Genomic DNA, 18,236 nt, shown 5'->3' on the forward strand with positions numbered 1-18,236 from the left:
GGAGTCAAGTCTGCTGAGAACATGTAAATGACAGAAATAGAAAATGCACTAGATCACCTTCTCTAATAAAAGTTATTTAAATACATGTTCGAGAGATAGAGATTTAGACTATATAGAAGAATAATCCAATGTCACAAATACATATTTTATACAAATAGGCTATACATTTCTTGTTTTAAGGTCCCTGCTTCAGAGTCAGTAAGACATAAGATTTGTAAGGTTATAATAAACTGAATAAAATGTTACTGTTAGAGTATTAAAAAGAATCCACACTTATTCATGTCTTAGAAACGGGAAATATCTTTTTATTGGTAATTTTAAGATCCAGGGGTCATAATTGAAATAAACACTCACAGTCATGAACATTGTTGGAAATCAAACTTTAGACACCTTAAATTAACACACACACACACGCACGCATTATCATACACACACACACACACATACTCTTTTAACAATTAATAGTCATATTTCTTCTCCATTCTCCTAATTAAAACAGAATATTTTCCATATTACCAAATGATATACTGACAGATCACGTCATCCATTTTTCACACACACATTTTTTTCAGATGGCTCTTAACATGGCTTCAATAGCAGTCTGTTCGTTTCAAATTACAGCTGAAGTGCGTGATGCGAGTTAAAGAGCCTCTGTAGACATCGATAACAAACACGGAGCTGAACGAGAACAATCTGTGAGAGACGTCAGGCCCCAACATGCTCAGTGCAAGTTCAATTAACACATTCTACATGCTGGCAAAATCCACGACCAAGGCAAATTATGTGAAATCTTGATCAGCGTGTGATCAAACAAGATAACTGCTAAATGATTTTGTTCATTTTGGGTATGTGACTCACAATGCAAATGTGTGCTGCGTACCGCATTGCATCATGGGTAAAAACGATTCCGGTCACAGCAAATGCAAATGTGCAAAACAAACACGTACAGTACAAACTGTAGAAATCAGCACATGCTTATAAAGCAAACAACAAACCAAATAATAATAGGAATAACAATACAATTACATGATAACCATTTTTAGGGTGACCAGAAATGATGCAGGAATACAATAATTAACTAAAAGGAATGGATTTAATTTCAACATAATCTCCAGGGATAAGCAAAGTTTCACATTTGCGCTAGGGGGGCACCTACAGGCAGACCAGGGTACTGCAATACTTTGAGATTAGAGAGAGAGCAGGGCTTTAAATAAGTTACCCAGTCTACCCACTAAAACAAGATAATACAGATAAAATGAGAAATTTTATTCATAGCTGATTAAAAATCATAACTGGCTCTGGTCTGGAGGTGCAGCGCCCCCTATCCCCAAACGCCACCTGTGCCCTCCAGGGCATGTGAAAATCTTTTTTGACACATTAAACAAAACAATTATTGATAAAGGGAGGACAAATATGTTATATATTTATATCTACTGTATAAAATCGTACTCTGTTACAACAGCTGTTAGTAGTTTCAACCACCGGCTGCACTTAACACAAGGTTAAAAAGGCAATCTAAGATCTATACATATTTATATTTATATATAAAAACAATCTCTTTTTATTTTCCTGAAGAGTCTATTCATCACCAATATTTGTGTAAATGTAAGGTAATAAAATACCTTCCCATTCATTTCGCACTGCAGCACTGAGGTTGACAAAAATGTACATGGCCAGTGGCACGAACACAATGTCATAATGTCTTATTAAATCAGAGCTTTTTGTTTAAAAAAAAGTTTGAGAAGCTGGCAGACTCATTTACGCCCAACCAGAACATTCGCTGGTCCCATCCGACAGCTCGTGTTGGATATTTATGGTTTTAACAGGTGTCAGGTATACGGTTACCACCCATTGACGATGTGGTTCACGTAGTCCTCGGTGGGTAGCCGTGCCGTGCCCTCTCCCCCGGTGCCATCCTCTCGAAAGGGTCTGTGGAACGCCGCCTGTCCTCTCAGAAGAAGTCTCTGCTCTCGTCGGTCCAGCATGTGTTTGTATTGGTATCTCTGCTGAAAGAGGTCTTTGGCATAATCGTACAGCTTCATATCCAGGTCGTTTAACTCCTCTATACGCTGTATAGTTCCATTATCCAAGTCCACGCCGGCCGCCCTCGTGCTGTTGTATTGCAGAAAAGGTCGGATGAATTTAAGGTTGAAGGTGCGTTCGAAAAGGTACTGCGTCTTGCGCTGGAACTCCGTCAGGCCGTAGAAAGCCATGTCGCGGAGGTTTTTCTTGGCCGACTCTAGGAGGAGCTGCGAGCGTCTCTTATCGGGGACCGTGGAGAGGTTGTAGCAGCCAACCAGGCTGAGGTCGGCCAGCATGCGGACTTGCCGGTTGTTGGCCAGGTTGTAGGGACAGTCCATGAACTGCTCCAGGGTGCAGCCCGACCAGTCCGTGCCCTCGTAGCAGGGAGGCAACTCTTGGGGAGTCGGTGTTCGCCCGTCGCACATGTGCAGGGAGGTCTTCCACGTCGCCCCGCGCTGGACGTGCCTCCACTCGCTGAGGTATCGAGATACGGGGTCTCTCAGCAAAGTGATGTAGTAAAATTTTCTACGGAAAAAAGAGATGAACAGGACTTTGTTAGTCGTGCTTGCAAGATCAGATTAAAGCCCAAGATAATAACAATGTAAAGGTTTGGTTTGTTAACATTTGTAATGCATTAACTAATATTATGCAATATATTTAATGATGCAGGCCAAACGTCTACCACTAATTTTACCCCTTATATATATTTTTTGACTTTTACCTATTATATATATTATTATATATGTTATAGGTTAACTTGTTGTTTTTGTTAATTTTTGTTATGCTGAATGTCATATATTATAAACATTAAAAACTAAAAAAGATGCACACATCTTGTATCCAGAATTTTGCCTTTTAATTACTGAAAATTGTACATTGTTTAACACTGCAAGAGCCAAATGTTAATAGTTCAACTAGATAAATAAATAAATTAGACTTGCTTTGTAATCCTTTCATAATTATCATTTGGCCGGGGGTTAGTTTAAATAAATCTGACTTCTACCCACTCCTTTTAGAGCAATAGATGGATTTATGTATGTATGACAATATTGAATAATAATAAATCATCTTTATTAACTCTTTCCCTGCCAATGAAGAGTTTTTACGTCAATCCATATTTCCGCTATTATCCACCAGGTGGCACTCTTACCCAACTTCCACTATGGCCAAACAGTAAAAACTCAGTGAATGTTTTGATCATCATTCTGAATCTTTTCTCTTTAGAAAAAGTCCTTTACAAAAATGCAGTTATCTCAGCTTTTTGCTCAAAACTTATTTAACTTATATAACGTATTTTTTAAGAAACATACCCATATTTTAAGAGGTGATAAAAAGAGGACAAATGAAAAAAGGATGAAGTTTTTGTTTTTTTATGCAAAGGGTCTGTTCTTTCATTTGATATATAATATTGTTTATATATTTAAAAAAGGGAACTTTTTTCTGAAAGGCATTAAACTTTTGTGAAAAACATAAAAAAACTTTTTTTTAAACGCAGGCGGGGAAAGAGTTTATGTGCGTTATAAACAAACATGTTAGTTCATTGTGCATGGCTAAACAGCCAACCAGTATTGAGGCTTACATGTGATCTAATGTCTAAAAGCTATCTGTCAATAAGTTTTATCCTGCGATCGACAAGACATGAGGTAACAGATGTAAATAAATGCCTTTGTCATTGCTCAGAGTTTTCCCAGCATGCCCTGGGGCATCAACATCCTAATCCTTTCCCACCATATCACATCCAGCTTGTCCAGATTCTGCCCCGATGGAAATTTTGTAAATGCAAATAAGAGAGAATGAAGGAGATCAGGAAAGTTGTAGTGATGAAGTAAGGAATTAATCAGATAAATACTGTGTATACAGTATGCATACTTGACACAGAACATATACACAAGCAATCATTAAAGCATGATGAAAAAGCATGGTTTTAATGATTTTGTATGTATAACATTTACTACACTGCAAAAAATTATTTTCAAGAAAAAAAATCTTAGTAATTTTGTCTTGTTTTCAGTAAAAATATCAAAAAATTCTTAAATTAAGATGCTTTTTCTTGATGATTAAAACGACTCAAGAAAATAAGTTTATTTTTTAAAATTAAGTGATTTTGTGCATAGAACAAGCAAAAAATATCTGCCAATGGGGTAAGCAAATTTTTCTTGAATTTAGTGTTCAAGAAAAAATTTCAAGATTTTTTTGCTTACCCCATTGGCAGATTTTTTTGCTTGTTTTATGCACAAAATTATTTAAATTTGATATTTTTGGTCTAAAAACTAGACTTATTTTCTTCGGTTGTTTTGCTCATCAAGAAAAAGCATCTTAATTTAAGAATTTTTAGTGAAAACAAGACAAAAATACTAAGAAAATGTTTTCTTGAAAATCATTTTTTGCAGTGTTTATACCAGGGGTCTTTTCTTGATGTGGGCCAAACATCTACCTTTATTTTTACCTCTTATTTTTTTCTTTTACCTATTACATATATTATTATATATGTTATAGACTAACTTATGTTGTTTTTGTTACTTTTTGTTATACTGTATGTCATATATTAAAAAACAAATAAGATGCACACATCTTGTTTCCAGTATTTTGCCTTTAAATGACTGAAAATTAGTTTATAATATTTAAAAAAGAATAATTATTGCAGTTTAAGGGCCAAATGTTGATAATTTAACAAGATAAATAAATAAATGAGACTTGCTTTGTAATCCCTTCATAAGTATCACCATTAAAAGTTGTTTTAATAGCTTAACAAGAAACAAAACTTGGTGTTAGACTTGAAAAGTTTCAATTAAATCTTTATATTTATTCATTTCTCAAATTTTTTATCCAAATCGACTTACATCTGTATGTTTGTTCCCTGGGAATTAAACCCATGACCTGTGTGCTGCTAATGCAATGCTTTATAAAAGCCTTAAACTATAACATCTGTAAGCATATTGCATGCATGTTTATGCAACCAAGAAAAAAATCGTATCCACACACATCTGCAAAAATCTTTAACAATCATAAGGATTTCTAATAGCCAAAACGTCAGCATTTTCCCCAGGTGAAAAAACAGGCATCGCTCGGGGTCTGTCAGTGACAGGAGACAGAAGTAAGAGACAGAAAAGATGTGACACCGTGGAGAGCTGAGGCAGTCTGATAATGATGGTGATGTAACCTCAGTCCCTCCTGTAAACACTTCATACGCGCATGCTAGAAGAATTATTTCTGACGAATAAACAAAACTTTCTCGAAGTGGCACAGAGCTCAGCCAAACACTGCTGGGACAAAAACCGCAGGGAAAAGCAAATTTCGACGGAAAGGCGCGAAGGGGCTGTGAAGTGGGTGGATAGCCGATGCTGCCAGAAAGCTAGCAGGTGGTTTTCAGCAGATTAATCCCAAATAAACTGACGACAGAAAGATTCAGCTCTCAGTCACCAATTCATCGCCCCCATATTCCTGCTGGCTCCAGCTGTTATGGCCCTGAGGCCTTCTGGCCCTTCACTTCACCCTACATTACCTCTTTGCAAACCTGTGACCAAATCTGACAAGGATTCCCCAAACAACAGTCAAAAGCCCGAGAGCAGATTACACACTCATTACACAAGCATAGTGGCTGATGCTGAGATTCAATTGCGGTGACCTACATGGCACTTCTTTAGTTATCGCTGGGTGCTGATGAGATACGCAGTGCAGTCACTTTGCCTCTGGCCAGGAGGAAGCAATGAAGCCAGTAGTGTGCACTCGAACGCCCTTATTCTCTACATGCAGTACCATCATCCACCACATGGTGGCACTGTAATATATACTTATCTACTTCAAAACTCTTTTGTTTATCTTGCTATTTGGGGACAAACTGTGGTCTCATAATCATTAGCAGGCCTAAGAGACAACCCAGATCTCTATACGGCGCCACAACTTGGGTTTGGCGATTAAACTCTAAGCCCATCAACACACAAGGCACTTCCAAACCAATAACGACTGCCTGCTCCGTGTAACACCGGTCAATAGTAATAATAACACATGGCAATAGACTCATTATTAATGAGAACGGACCTTGTACGGGTCACACCAGGCGCCTGGACTGTTGCAGCGGAGACTGATAAATGAATTTATTGAGCGTATGTCTCTTTATAAAAGTGTTCGTAATTTAATTAAGACCCAGGTCAGATGGACAAAAGGCTTTTAGCACTGGTGCTATTTATGTTTAGCTATTTATGCATTAAAACAAAGCCTTCATTATAAATCCCATTATTGAGGTTATAGCCCTCCACTGAGAGATGGGAAAGGAGGCTTGGCTTCTGAGAGAGACAGAACGTACGGCCCGCTGGAGAGTCTGAAGGTCAGAACTAGGGCTGCACGATTCAGAGAAAAAATCTAATTGCGATTTTTCTTATCAAAATTGCGATTTGCGATTTAAAGTGCGATTCATTAGTATATAATAAAAGAGCTACATCCATGTTTGTTGTGGTGGTTTTAATAGCACCAAAGAAAGATGCTGTGCTACTGTTTATTTAAAACCTCTTAAACATTGTACCAAGTTCTCTGCAGGACTTTGCTCTTTTGCAGACAAACTTTTTTTTATCTAAGAACATTAAAATACACTTTAACAAAAATGTATTGAAAGTTTTATTTAAAATAACATATAATTAATTTAATTAGTTACATTTATATAGCGCTTTTCCAGTGCTCAAAGCGCTTTACATATGAACGGGGGAATCTCCTCAACCACCACCAATATAGGCCAATGTATTTTGGCTGTCACTAAAACAATGCTTCTGACAAGCAAATGTTTAGTTTTTTCTTTTAATCATAAGACTATACTCATCTTGTTTTACTTTTCAGGCATCTGTAATAAATGTAAATATATTAGTTATTAGAATCTATGATTTAACATAAGCAAAAAATACAAATAAAACACTGCACAGTCCTCACTGTATGATTTTAAATGTGGAGCTGCAGAAGCTTGTTCAGTTAAGAGTAAGGAGTGATTTTATTTTTTGGTGTGTAATAAACATTTCTGACACAGAAAGCACCAGGTTACTGTCACTTTAAGACACAAGACAGCTTTAAAACTGCTCTGCTTCAATATACTGATAAACATCCAGCTGTTTATGTCCACTTAGACGAGAAAGAAAACTTAAGTTTAGTGATCACGCGTGTGCTGACTGCTCTCTGTGTGCGCGCTTCATGAACCCTAGTGCCTGTAAATATTCAAAGCGGTGCAGATGTGCGCGTGCAAGAAAGTATAATGTACCTCTTTCGTCTGCTGTGTTCTGGGCTTTAATGAAAGCTCCTTATAGTCTGATGAGGCGCCTGTCATTGTTTGCGATGCATGACGAGAAACGGACGTATATACACCTTTCTTTAAGTCCAACATTACACAAAAGGGAAATGTTCTCGCGCATTTCTGTCCTTTCATTTGCCGGTTAATGAGTTATAATGGGTTTTAAAAATGACTGAATCCAAAATCTGACAACTTCATGACATTCCGCGTTGTGCAGTTAATTCCATTAGTATGCATTTCGCGATTCTGTTGGTGTTTTCCGCATCGCGGAAATCATATGGCCGTACACTTTGTTGAGGAGTTGAACTGCTGCTCGCTCATGTTTTCCAAATGACGTTATCTGACGTGTAGTCAGCACCTCAGTGTTAATGCACTCTATTGGTTTAAACTGCACCAAATGTAAAATGCGCATGAAGCGAACTGTCAAAAACTGCGTACTAGATGATTGTTATATTTGATAGTTTTGAATCGAAATAATCGCATCTCTTGCGATTCAAAAATCGCATCCATTCACATCGCGATTTCGGTTTAAAAACGATTAATCGTGCAGCCCTAGTCAGAACCGAGACAGAAAGCATACTGGAAGACACCTCACGCTGACAGCACACATCTAACAAGACTCCACATGCAAATCAACCTCTCAAATAAATGATGAACGCACAAAACCAGTCACCAATTCTGACAGACCAGACAGAAAACAGCTGTGAGGGGACTTTGAATGCCTATACGCACACACACAAGTAGAGAATAATGGATTATATATAAAAGTAGATGCTCTTTTTCTTATACATACACAGTGAAGTCATTCATCTCTATTTGTTTGCTTTTAAGCAGATTCACTCTCAATGCTTCTCTCCCTATGGAGCGTTTAAAGTAGGGAAGTGGAGCATTGGTGCATTATTGATGCAGAGCCTCTGCTGACTGTTGGCACACAGTTTCCTAAACCTCACGAGATCCTTCAACCTGATTCGGCTTAACACCTTAGTCACCTTCTGAGAGATAATAATACTGGGGTATGGAACAAACACAGCTTTACAAGTCAACTATATTATGGTCAACTTCAACTATAAAACACACAACAATATTTCAATGCAGAATCATATAAAATAATGGAAAATACAAAAGAGGACTGAGCTGATGAAAATACACTCTTAAAAATAAATGTGTTATAATGGTGAACTGAATATGTTTTAGACTGGTTTACTTTCATCCACTGATTTAAGCTCTGTGTTGATACACTGCAAAAAATGACTTTCTTAATTAATATTTTTGTCTTGTTTTCAGTACAAATATCTAAAAATTCTTAAATCAAGATGACCCAAGAAAATAAGTTTAGTTTTTAGACAAAAAAATAGAAAATTTAAGTGAATTTGTGCTTAAAACAAGAAAAAATATCTGCCGATGGGGTACTAAAAAAAATCTAAAAATAAGTTTACGCTTTTCTTAAACGCTTAATTCAAGAAAAAAATCTCACCCATTGGCAGATATTTCTGCTTGTTTTAGGCACAAATTCAATTAAATTTAAAATATTTTGTCTAAAAATCAACTTATTTTCTTAGGTAATTTTGCTCATCAAGAAAATACATCTTGATTCAAGAATTTTAGAAATTTGTACTGAAAACAAGACATAAATACTAATAAAGAAAGTAATTTTTGCAGTAGTGCACTGCAAAAAAAATATTTTCAAGAAAATAATTCTTAGTAATTTTGTCTCGTTTTCAGTAAAAATATTTAAAAAATCTTAAATTAAGATGTATTTTCTTTATAAGCAAAACAACCCAAGTAAATAAGACCAAACATATTAATTTTAAGTGATTTTTTGCATAAAACAAGCAAAAAAAAAAAAATCTGCCAATGAGGCAAGCAAATCTTTTTTGAATATTTCTTGAATTTGGTGTTTAAGAAAAATGTTCAAGATTTTTTTGCTTGTTTTATGCACAAAATAACTTAAATCAGATATTTTTGGTCTAAAAACTCGACTTATTTTCTTGGGTCGTTTTGCTCATCAAGAAAAAGCATCTTAATTTAAGAATTTTTAAACATTTTTACTGAAAACAAGACAAAATACGAAGAAATTTTTTTGAAAATCATTTTTTGCAGTGTGTAATTCATTTTAACTACACTGCAAAAAAAAAAGATTTTCAAGAAAAAAATTGTCAGTATTTTTGTCTTGTTTTCAGTAAAAATATCTGAAATAAGTCTTTATATCAAATTTAAGTGATTTTGTGCATAAAACAAGCAAAAAAATCTGCCAATAGGCAAGCAAAAAAATCTTGAACATTTTTCTTAAACACTAAATTATAAAAAAATTATAAAATTTGCTTACCCCATTGGCAGATTTTTTTTGCTTGTTTTATGCACAAAATCACTTAAATTTGATATTTTTGGTCTAAAACTAGACTTATTTTCTTGGGTGGTTTTGCTCATCAAGAAAATACATCTTATCTCAAGAATTTTTAGATATTTTTACTGAAAACAAGACAAAAATACTAAGAATTTTTTCTATTAAAAATCTTTATTTTTCTGCAGTGTATCTAGCTAAAACGTACACAACTTTGTGTGGGCCGGTAATTTGTTTTTGTTTCCACTTCTTTGAATATCACCAAACTGCAGAATAATTCCAATCTGTCATTTTGGGAGATAGTCTATTTGAAAATCCATTATTGTATGCATAAACATTTTGGACAAAGAAAAGCATTCAGTTGTCAATTCAGGCATTTGTGCACTCAAAAAAATGAAAACGCCCGAACAGGGATGATGGCACGCTGGCGTATCCATTATTATATTATGATTATCAGCATTTCAAACAGCCTTGACCCTTCAAATGTTGATATGAGGCCTCAGCAGCAGATATATTAAACTGCCCCATGCATCACATGCACAGCGATACGATCGTACCTTTGAATAGATGACATCTTTCTAATAAAATGCTATTCAGGGGCTGGAAAATATATTTCACAGGCAGCAAACAACTGTGTGGTACAAAATTAGCAGTAGTGTCATAATAAAAATGTTACAGACAAGGTCTCCTGCACCACCAGAACATCTCTCAATAGCTATTTTAACATAGATAAAAAATATGAAAGAGTCTTGGTAGTCTTCTGATCATACAGAAGTAGCTGAAACAACATGTTTAGATATTTTTAAGAATGTACTGTATGAATAAAAATGTGCTTGTTTGATTTGGCACATTTTACATACAGATGTGGCCTTTAAAAATGCGCGTTTCTGAGAGCAGAATGCCGCGGAGACTTCCGAAATTCTGCGAGATCCCGCAGAAGGGGAGTTCGGTGGGGGACGCAGGAAATATAAAAACCTGTAGAGGGCAGGCGTGTTTCATGTAGGCCATACTGACGACAATGTGTGTGCTCGACTTCATGCTTAGCGTATACTGTATGATATTGAAGTAACATGACACGGATTATCAATGTTTAGGCGATAGACTTTGATGTCATACAAATGCATGCTTTTTGGCAAACATTTTGTTGGCGAAGTTTTCTTTTGCCAGTTACATAAACAGTCACATATTCTTCATAAAAATCGGACTCAAACGCGCATCATTTGTCTTATTTTTTCCGTGTACTTACAGTAGAAGAGACGTGATGTATGATAATCGAGTCTAATAACAAAATAATTCGCGAAGACCTTTGAAGAGACCGAGCGCATTTACGCAATATCATTAACTAGTTTATCTAATTTTACATTTAGTTCATTTTTGCATCTGAACGTTTTAATAGCTTTAACATGTACGGTGCGCTTTTCTGCATTACTGAACAGTAGGCTACTTTTCATATTATCATGTTTCCCTTTACATGGTATGAAACACGATAAAAAGTATGCATTGGTGTTTAATACATTTCACTGAGAATTTGTATAATATGTTATACTTTTGTACTAAGGAAATAAAATCATATTGTGAGTGTAAATATTCATAAATTGGAGGAGTTTCTGAGGTGTTTGTCATCGGCAAAATGTGCAGTTTCTTTGTTGCTGATTAAAAACCGTTGGCTATGTGATTGTTTAAAATTGACATTTTTTCTACTTATTATTAATTTATTTTTTGCCTACATTTACTCAAATAATATCAATGTGAAAATATAAGTACACTGTAAAAAATAATATGCCCCATCTACTCAATAAAATTGTGGCAACAGATTACAAGCAATATCATTAATTACATGAAACAAATAAAAATTGATTTAGATTTACTCTATAAACTCCTTAATATTTACATATTCAAAAAGCCAAACTGCAATTTGCAATTAAAATTTTTATTAAAATTTAAACAAAAATATTGGGTATACTAGACAAAGATCTAGCACTATACAATAAAAAATATTATGCCATATCTACTCAATAAAAGTGTGGCAACAGATTACAAGCAATATCATTAATTAAATTCAAAAAATAAAAATTGTGTTAGAATCACTCCATAAACTCTTTAATAGTAACCCATTCAAAAAGGTAATCTGCAATTTGCAATTAGAAATTAATTTAAATTTAAACAAAATATTGGGTATACAGGACAAAGACCTAGCACTATACAATAAATTCTATTCAATTATACTATTTTAATTTAACATCATCCATTAATATTTTTATTAGTAATGAGTATTATATCTGATTTCAGAATGACAGACAAAGATGAATCAATTCTTATTTTATTGCAGTCAAAAGAACAGGAAAGCATCTCATTTTAATGATGTATTTGTAACAGTGTAAACTTCAAAAAGTATTTTACAGTCTTTAAAGAAAACCGTCCACATTTCCAGACGAAAGGTTCCATGTTTGTGTTCTGTTACATTGATTCACACCCAGAAAATCAGACAGCAGTTTAGACTTACTGTACTGTAATCAGTTTATAAACTTTGAAGAATCCAGCTCCAAGAAAAATTTCTGAAACACCTGAAAAGATGCCTGGGATACTGGAGATTCAATGCATAGATCCAAGGATAAAGCATGCCCTGTGAACACCTTTAAGAACTCAATAACAATTTCCAGCATCCTTTGGGCTTCCACTCCTAGAAGATCCATTCTTTACAATTACAGCCATCACAAGCTGCTCAAGTCCCGCCTCTTCATCTTTATCCTGCAACATTAAACAGCAAATATGTCTTAAAACCTTTATAAATGTATACAGCTTGAATATTGAAATAATCTACACATTAAACTTGTATATTAAAATGTTTTAAAGAAAACTGGAAGATATGTGCAATGGAGTTCATCTGAGTTTGTGGCTTATTAGGTTTGTTGTGCAATAATATTGAAAACTGATAAAAAAATTCTCATTGGAATCACAAATAATATCAAAAAATGTTTGAAAAGATATATAATCTATATTTATAATTAGGGCAAATCTTTTCCCTACATTTTTTTCTGTCACACGACAGTCACATATTTATTTGTTAACCAAGTTACTCACATGTGTATATACACACACATACACTTTATACACAATATAATATGTACAATATATTTATTTAATAATATTCCTCACCTTTTGTTGTGAATAAAGTTCTCCCTCAGCAATGTTTCACGTTGCCTGCAGGAAGCTGCAGTACAGGCCTTCATGAACACACAATTTAGATAATAGGTCGCGAAATTAATAGTGAATGTTCAATTTACATTATGTAGAAAGCTTAAACATTTTAAAAAGACAACTTATACATTTAATATCTTACTCACCTTTTGTGGAATTAAATGAATAATGTTATATTTCCCCTCAGTAATGATACTGTACTCGCGGGAAAATTCAACACAGGGCGTCGCAATTGAGCACACAATTAATTTACAGCGAAGAATAGTTTTACATTACCAATTTATTCGAATACTTTGTGGATATAGTTAACACAAAACTAAATAAACCGAAAAAGACCGCAGTAAAGTCACATTTATTTTTATAACACGAACCAAGCGAGCGAGCGAGCAGAATTTGTCATAATAGATACATACATATTACATATCTATGAGAGTTAGTGATAAGAGAACCCACCCATTCAGAGGAACAGTATGATTGGTCAGTTTTTCTGTCACTCAAAATGAGTTGCATCTGGACCACCAATCGCAGCATGCGAATCGACGAATGCATCCTAGATATGCGACCTCCTGGGTCCTAAAGCTGAAGTTACGTCCAAACCCAGTTCATATTAATCCTTATTGTAATTAATATTTACAAATTACAAACAAATTATACAAAGAAACCCTGCTTATAGACTTATAAGACTTAAGATTGCCCGTGAAATTTACCCGAAATGAATTTTATCCACAGTTTAAACACTACATTGACGTCACAGCCAGCGGAGATTTTCAGCGACACTGGCCGAGGTGAGGCGACGTTGTCCGGTATATTTACGCGCGGAGCGCCGGATGATTATCTGGAGCTCCCATCGCCACAAAACTCGAAGGAAATGTTTAAATAGGCGATATCTTTATGAACCTACTGCAGATTCTTGTTTAAAAAACATACATTCTCGACTGAAATGCTTTCAAAACTTTGAATTTTGGCACAATAACAGAAATATTTCCTAAATCCATCTGCTCAGCACTCACGACCTGCAATACAACCCGGAATGGTTTTTGATTTAAAACAGCTGATTAATATTACGTTGGATTTATTCAGTATTCGCTACATGCGCAGATACACAATAAGAATAGCTAAATCCTTCACAAAAACAATAAGTTGTTTTTATTCCAGTCATTTTTAAAGAATTTTAACACAAAAAAAATAACAAACTACATGAAATTAATTTTATTAAATAAAGTTTACATATTCAATTTCATAAAATCTACAAGCCTGCAGAATGACTTTTTACAGTGTAATTCATACTTCAAGTTAGGCGTAAAACTTACACATTTTTGATGTCAAATAGAAATAATAATAATTTGAAATATGCAATTATTACAGTTTAAAAAACTTAAATATATTACTCTGACCTTTTTAAATATATTGACTAAAATAATCTGTAAATGTAATACTTATATTATTAAGGCGTATACATCAAATAATATATGTACATTTTACACAAAATATCTGTTCTATTTTAAGTAATTTATTTTCCAACTAAAAAAATCGCATAACTGCATTAAGAGATTTTATTAAGTTACTTTAATCATTTATTTTAGAGATATTTACAAAGCCACTGAATCATTTTTAACAGTGTGTACATTATGACCTTACGGTAGACTATTATTAAATGCATATAAATAAAAATATGTAAAACTAAATAAAAAATATATCATACACGGACTGTATGTAAGCATACGTTTTCTTGTTCGGTGCACGTGGGTTTAAATGCCGTTTTTCTAAAGAAGAATTTTAAAACTTTATTGGTGGTAGTTGAGAAGAATTCCTTTTTCCATTTCTAAATCATTTTGAGCGCAATATAAATATATCATATTTTTATTCTTATTATATAAGAATACGCAATTTTTACAACATTTTTAACATATGGAAAATATACGTTATGTTGTGTGAATTTCCTAATTACAAGCTTTTGATGAAATTGCACCAAAACTAAACGTGCATAAAAACATAAAAAAGCAATTTAAATAAGCGAAAAATCTTTTTTATGAGCTCAAAATGTTGAATATAATGTGCTATTGCTGAAAATTGCCCATCTCTAAAGGAGAATATTCATCTTTAAAGTTGAAGAAACAAAAAAGTACTGACAAGCATTCTCAAATATAGCCTATATATTCTGCAAGCACTCAGTTGAGAACAATTCCATTTTCCATTTCTAAATCATTTTGAGCGCAATATAAATGTATCATATTGTTATTCTTATTATATAAGAATACGCAATTTTTACAACATTTTTAAGATATATAAAATATACGTTAAGCGTGTTGTGTGTATTTCCTAATTATAAGCTTTTGATGAAATTGCACCAAAACTAAACGTGCATAAAAACATAAAAAAAATCATTTAAATAAGCGAAAAATCTTTTTTATGAGCTCAAAATGTTGAATATAATGTGCTATTGCTGAAAATTGCCCATCTCTAAAGAAGAATATTCATCTTTAAAGTTAAAGAAACAAAAAAGTACTGATAAGCATTCTCAAATATGTATATTCTGCAAGCACTCATTTATCCATAATGATGTAATTTATTTTTTAATAACATATTGTCGCTGTCGGGCAAAGATACTCTCTGGACACCAAGACCATGTCTATGGGTTCAAGAATAACAAAATATTGGCCATTTGAAACTCGAAAGTCATCACTTTATTTTGTCCCATTGTTTTCCATTTTGCGGGTGATAAAACTCCTGTGCACGTCGTTCAAATTCATTGAAATTTTGTTCACTTGTAGTTTAGCAAGTATGTATAATACAATTTCAATAATGTTTTTACACTGCACATCGTCTGAGGAAATCCGAAGTTGCGTCGAGGGGAACCAAGCTGACAGCCGCGACAGCAGAGATTGTCACGTAGTACCTACAAAAGGGTACCTGCAGCGATATCATTCTGGCTTGGTGGGATGTCAGCCAGCGAGAGTCCTCTGATTCTGGCCTTGTTCTTTTACTCCTCAGAGTCTAAAACCAGGAGGGCATATTAAGTATTCATTGTATTTTCATTTTAACAGAGCAGCTATGGTTGCGCGTTTCACACACCTCTCCAAACCACGTTGTTAACACTATGCTTGTTCGACTTCATGCGGCGCCACAAGAACCGACAGCCGGATGACGTCAGAGTACCGCGAAAATGATTCAAGAAATCATATTTCGCCTCGCTCTCGCGATACTGTGACGTCTTCCGGCTGTCGATTCTCGGGGCGCCGCATGAAGTCGAACAAGCCTATTGACAGCAGCAAAAGCTACGCATGCGCTTTTAACTTGTAAAACTCAAAGGTGTATGGGTAATGTAGTCTCTGCTCTCGGTGGGACGAATTAGGTAGCTTGCATTGTGAAGGGCGCTTTGAAAAGCGGCAGCGCAGCCAAAGGATTAAATTAAGCCTCTGATTTAAACAGATGTGCAAATGAGCGTTCTGGTACGCTAGAAGTACGTTCTGGGCGCAGGGAGAGGTGGTGGTACGCAAGAGCTATATTTGGAAGTGGCGGTACTGAGTACTGGCGCCTACCGGCCCACATTAAAGCACTGGCGGTAGCAAAGGTAGACGGCCCTTTGAAAAGCAAAAGAAAGCTGATAAAAATGAGAAACCCACACTGAAATAAATTGGAGTAGGATTTAGGCTACTTAACAAAATCTAAACATTTTTCACTCAGAAAAGGCTAGTAAATATAAACAAAATTATCAGCAGCTTTAACTTTATTACTTTTTTAATTTTAATTCACTCTTTGTTTCAGCGATGTTTATAAATATACTATATTTTTGCATTTTGATTACAAACTGTTCTACACTGAAAAGAAACTAATGTAATCTTCATGATTTAATCACGTAAAACACAAGTCTAAACACAAGCACCACTTTTCTGAATGATGATAATCACAAACATCCCAGAGTTTGTAAACCAATTGTTTGTAAACATATTTAATGCTAACTACTTAAAAATTCAGAAAATATTTTTTACAGTGTATAAATAAAAAGACATGAAGGAAGTTAATTCCAAAATGTAATTAATTGTACATGGTTTAGCTGCTTGTTTTAGCAGCTACCAGTGACACAGAGTCAAGAAATTAAAAACCACCCACCCCTAGGTCTGCCAATTCTTTGCCAACCCCCAATGCTAATCGATCACCTCATCATCAGGGAATCAAAAGAAAACCGGTTTATCCAGTTTTCACCAGCGCGTTGGGTTTTAATTTCAACCCTTGCAGTTTCTTTGTTAAAATGCTATTTAAGCAAATAGGCCTAATACATACGCTGTATGTTATTTTAAATGAATGTTTATAACTTATAAAATTAAGTGGATATCAGGTAACTTAATTTGACATATGTTGATATAACCTAGGCTCTTTTTGTTATGAAACATGTTCAATGGTTACAGTGCCTCATGGTGGGGTTGAACCCCTGGTTCAGTTTACCCCATCTGGTTCACTTTGCCCCACAGCCACCGTTTTGGAAAACTGCCTAGCTTAGTAATTCAGGCTAATCTTTAGCTAAATCATTCACATGGTTTTATACATTAGCCTATCACCAATATGTATGGTATAAATATTTAGACCTGGATAAATCTACTTTGACATAACAGCCATTATACCTGGTATGTATACATTTTACTTTGATAGGATAAAAACTGTTTTTTTTTTTTTTTAAATCATACTTTAATCATAACTCTTTAATTTGTCCTTCTCTTTAACATAGCCAAATATAAATTATGGTTGCTACCTGTATTTGTGGTCACACGGCTACAAATCTGTATGGTTGCCTAGATAAAGGGGGTGGGTCAACTTACCCACTGGCTCACTTTGCCCCACTCTCCCCTACTTGGTATTGAGAAACGGGCATTGTTTATCGAAGCCGGAGCGCGAGCTACAAACTACAGAGCGAGTGCGCGGGTGCACAATGGTGAAAGAGCAACACACGATGTAAATAACTAAACCAGTGCTCGCAGTACAGACACTTTATATTTTAGCGTACTGCGTACCTTCACTTTCTTTTGCGTGCCACCACTTCTCATGTTGCTGGTACTTTGCCTTAAAGAGTCAAAGGGCGTTTCTATGTGGCGCTGCGCAGACAGTTCGGCAACTAAGACATCAAAGTACCGCGAGAGCAAGTCGAAATGTTACAAATGGTCCGACTTTACCTTTGCTCTCGCGGTACTCTGATGTCATACGCCGACCAGTCAGCGCCGCACCATTTAAAGTCGAACACACAAAGCGTCAAGGCAGGGCCGCTGGAAGTCATTTTGAACAGGGGGTGCTGTGAATTTTTTTAACCAAAAAACCTATGAGCCTATAGGCCTATTTAAAATACATTTTAAAAATAAATACATTGAGATTTACTACTTTATTGTCATATACACTTCAGGGCACACAGCCAGGGTC

At 34.9% G+C, this 18,236-nt stretch overlaps 1 protein-coding gene across 1 annotated transcript in view; it reads right to left on the reverse strand.

The window, feature by feature from the left end:
- Window positions 1-282: 282 nt before the first annotated feature.
- Window positions 283-18,236, reverse strand: part of hs6st1b (heparan sulfate 6-O-sulfotransferase 1b) — a 73,125-nt gene continuing 55,171 nt past the window's right edge. Inside the window, exon 2 of the mRNA XM_065258470.2 lies at window positions 283-2,547. Within this exon, the coding sequence (XP_065114542.1) occupies window positions 1,842-2,547 (706 nt within the window). The 3' untranslated portion in view covers window positions 283-1,841. The remainder of the gene's footprint in view (window positions 2,548-18,236) is intronic.

The sequence above is a fragment of the Paramisgurnus dabryanus genome, chromosome 22 (assembly GCF_030506205.2).
Source record: "Paramisgurnus dabryanus chromosome 22, PD_genome_1.1, whole genome shotgun sequence".
NCBI classification, from domain to species: domain Eukaryota; kingdom Metazoa; phylum Chordata; class Actinopteri; order Cypriniformes; family Cobitidae; genus Paramisgurnus; species Paramisgurnus dabryanus.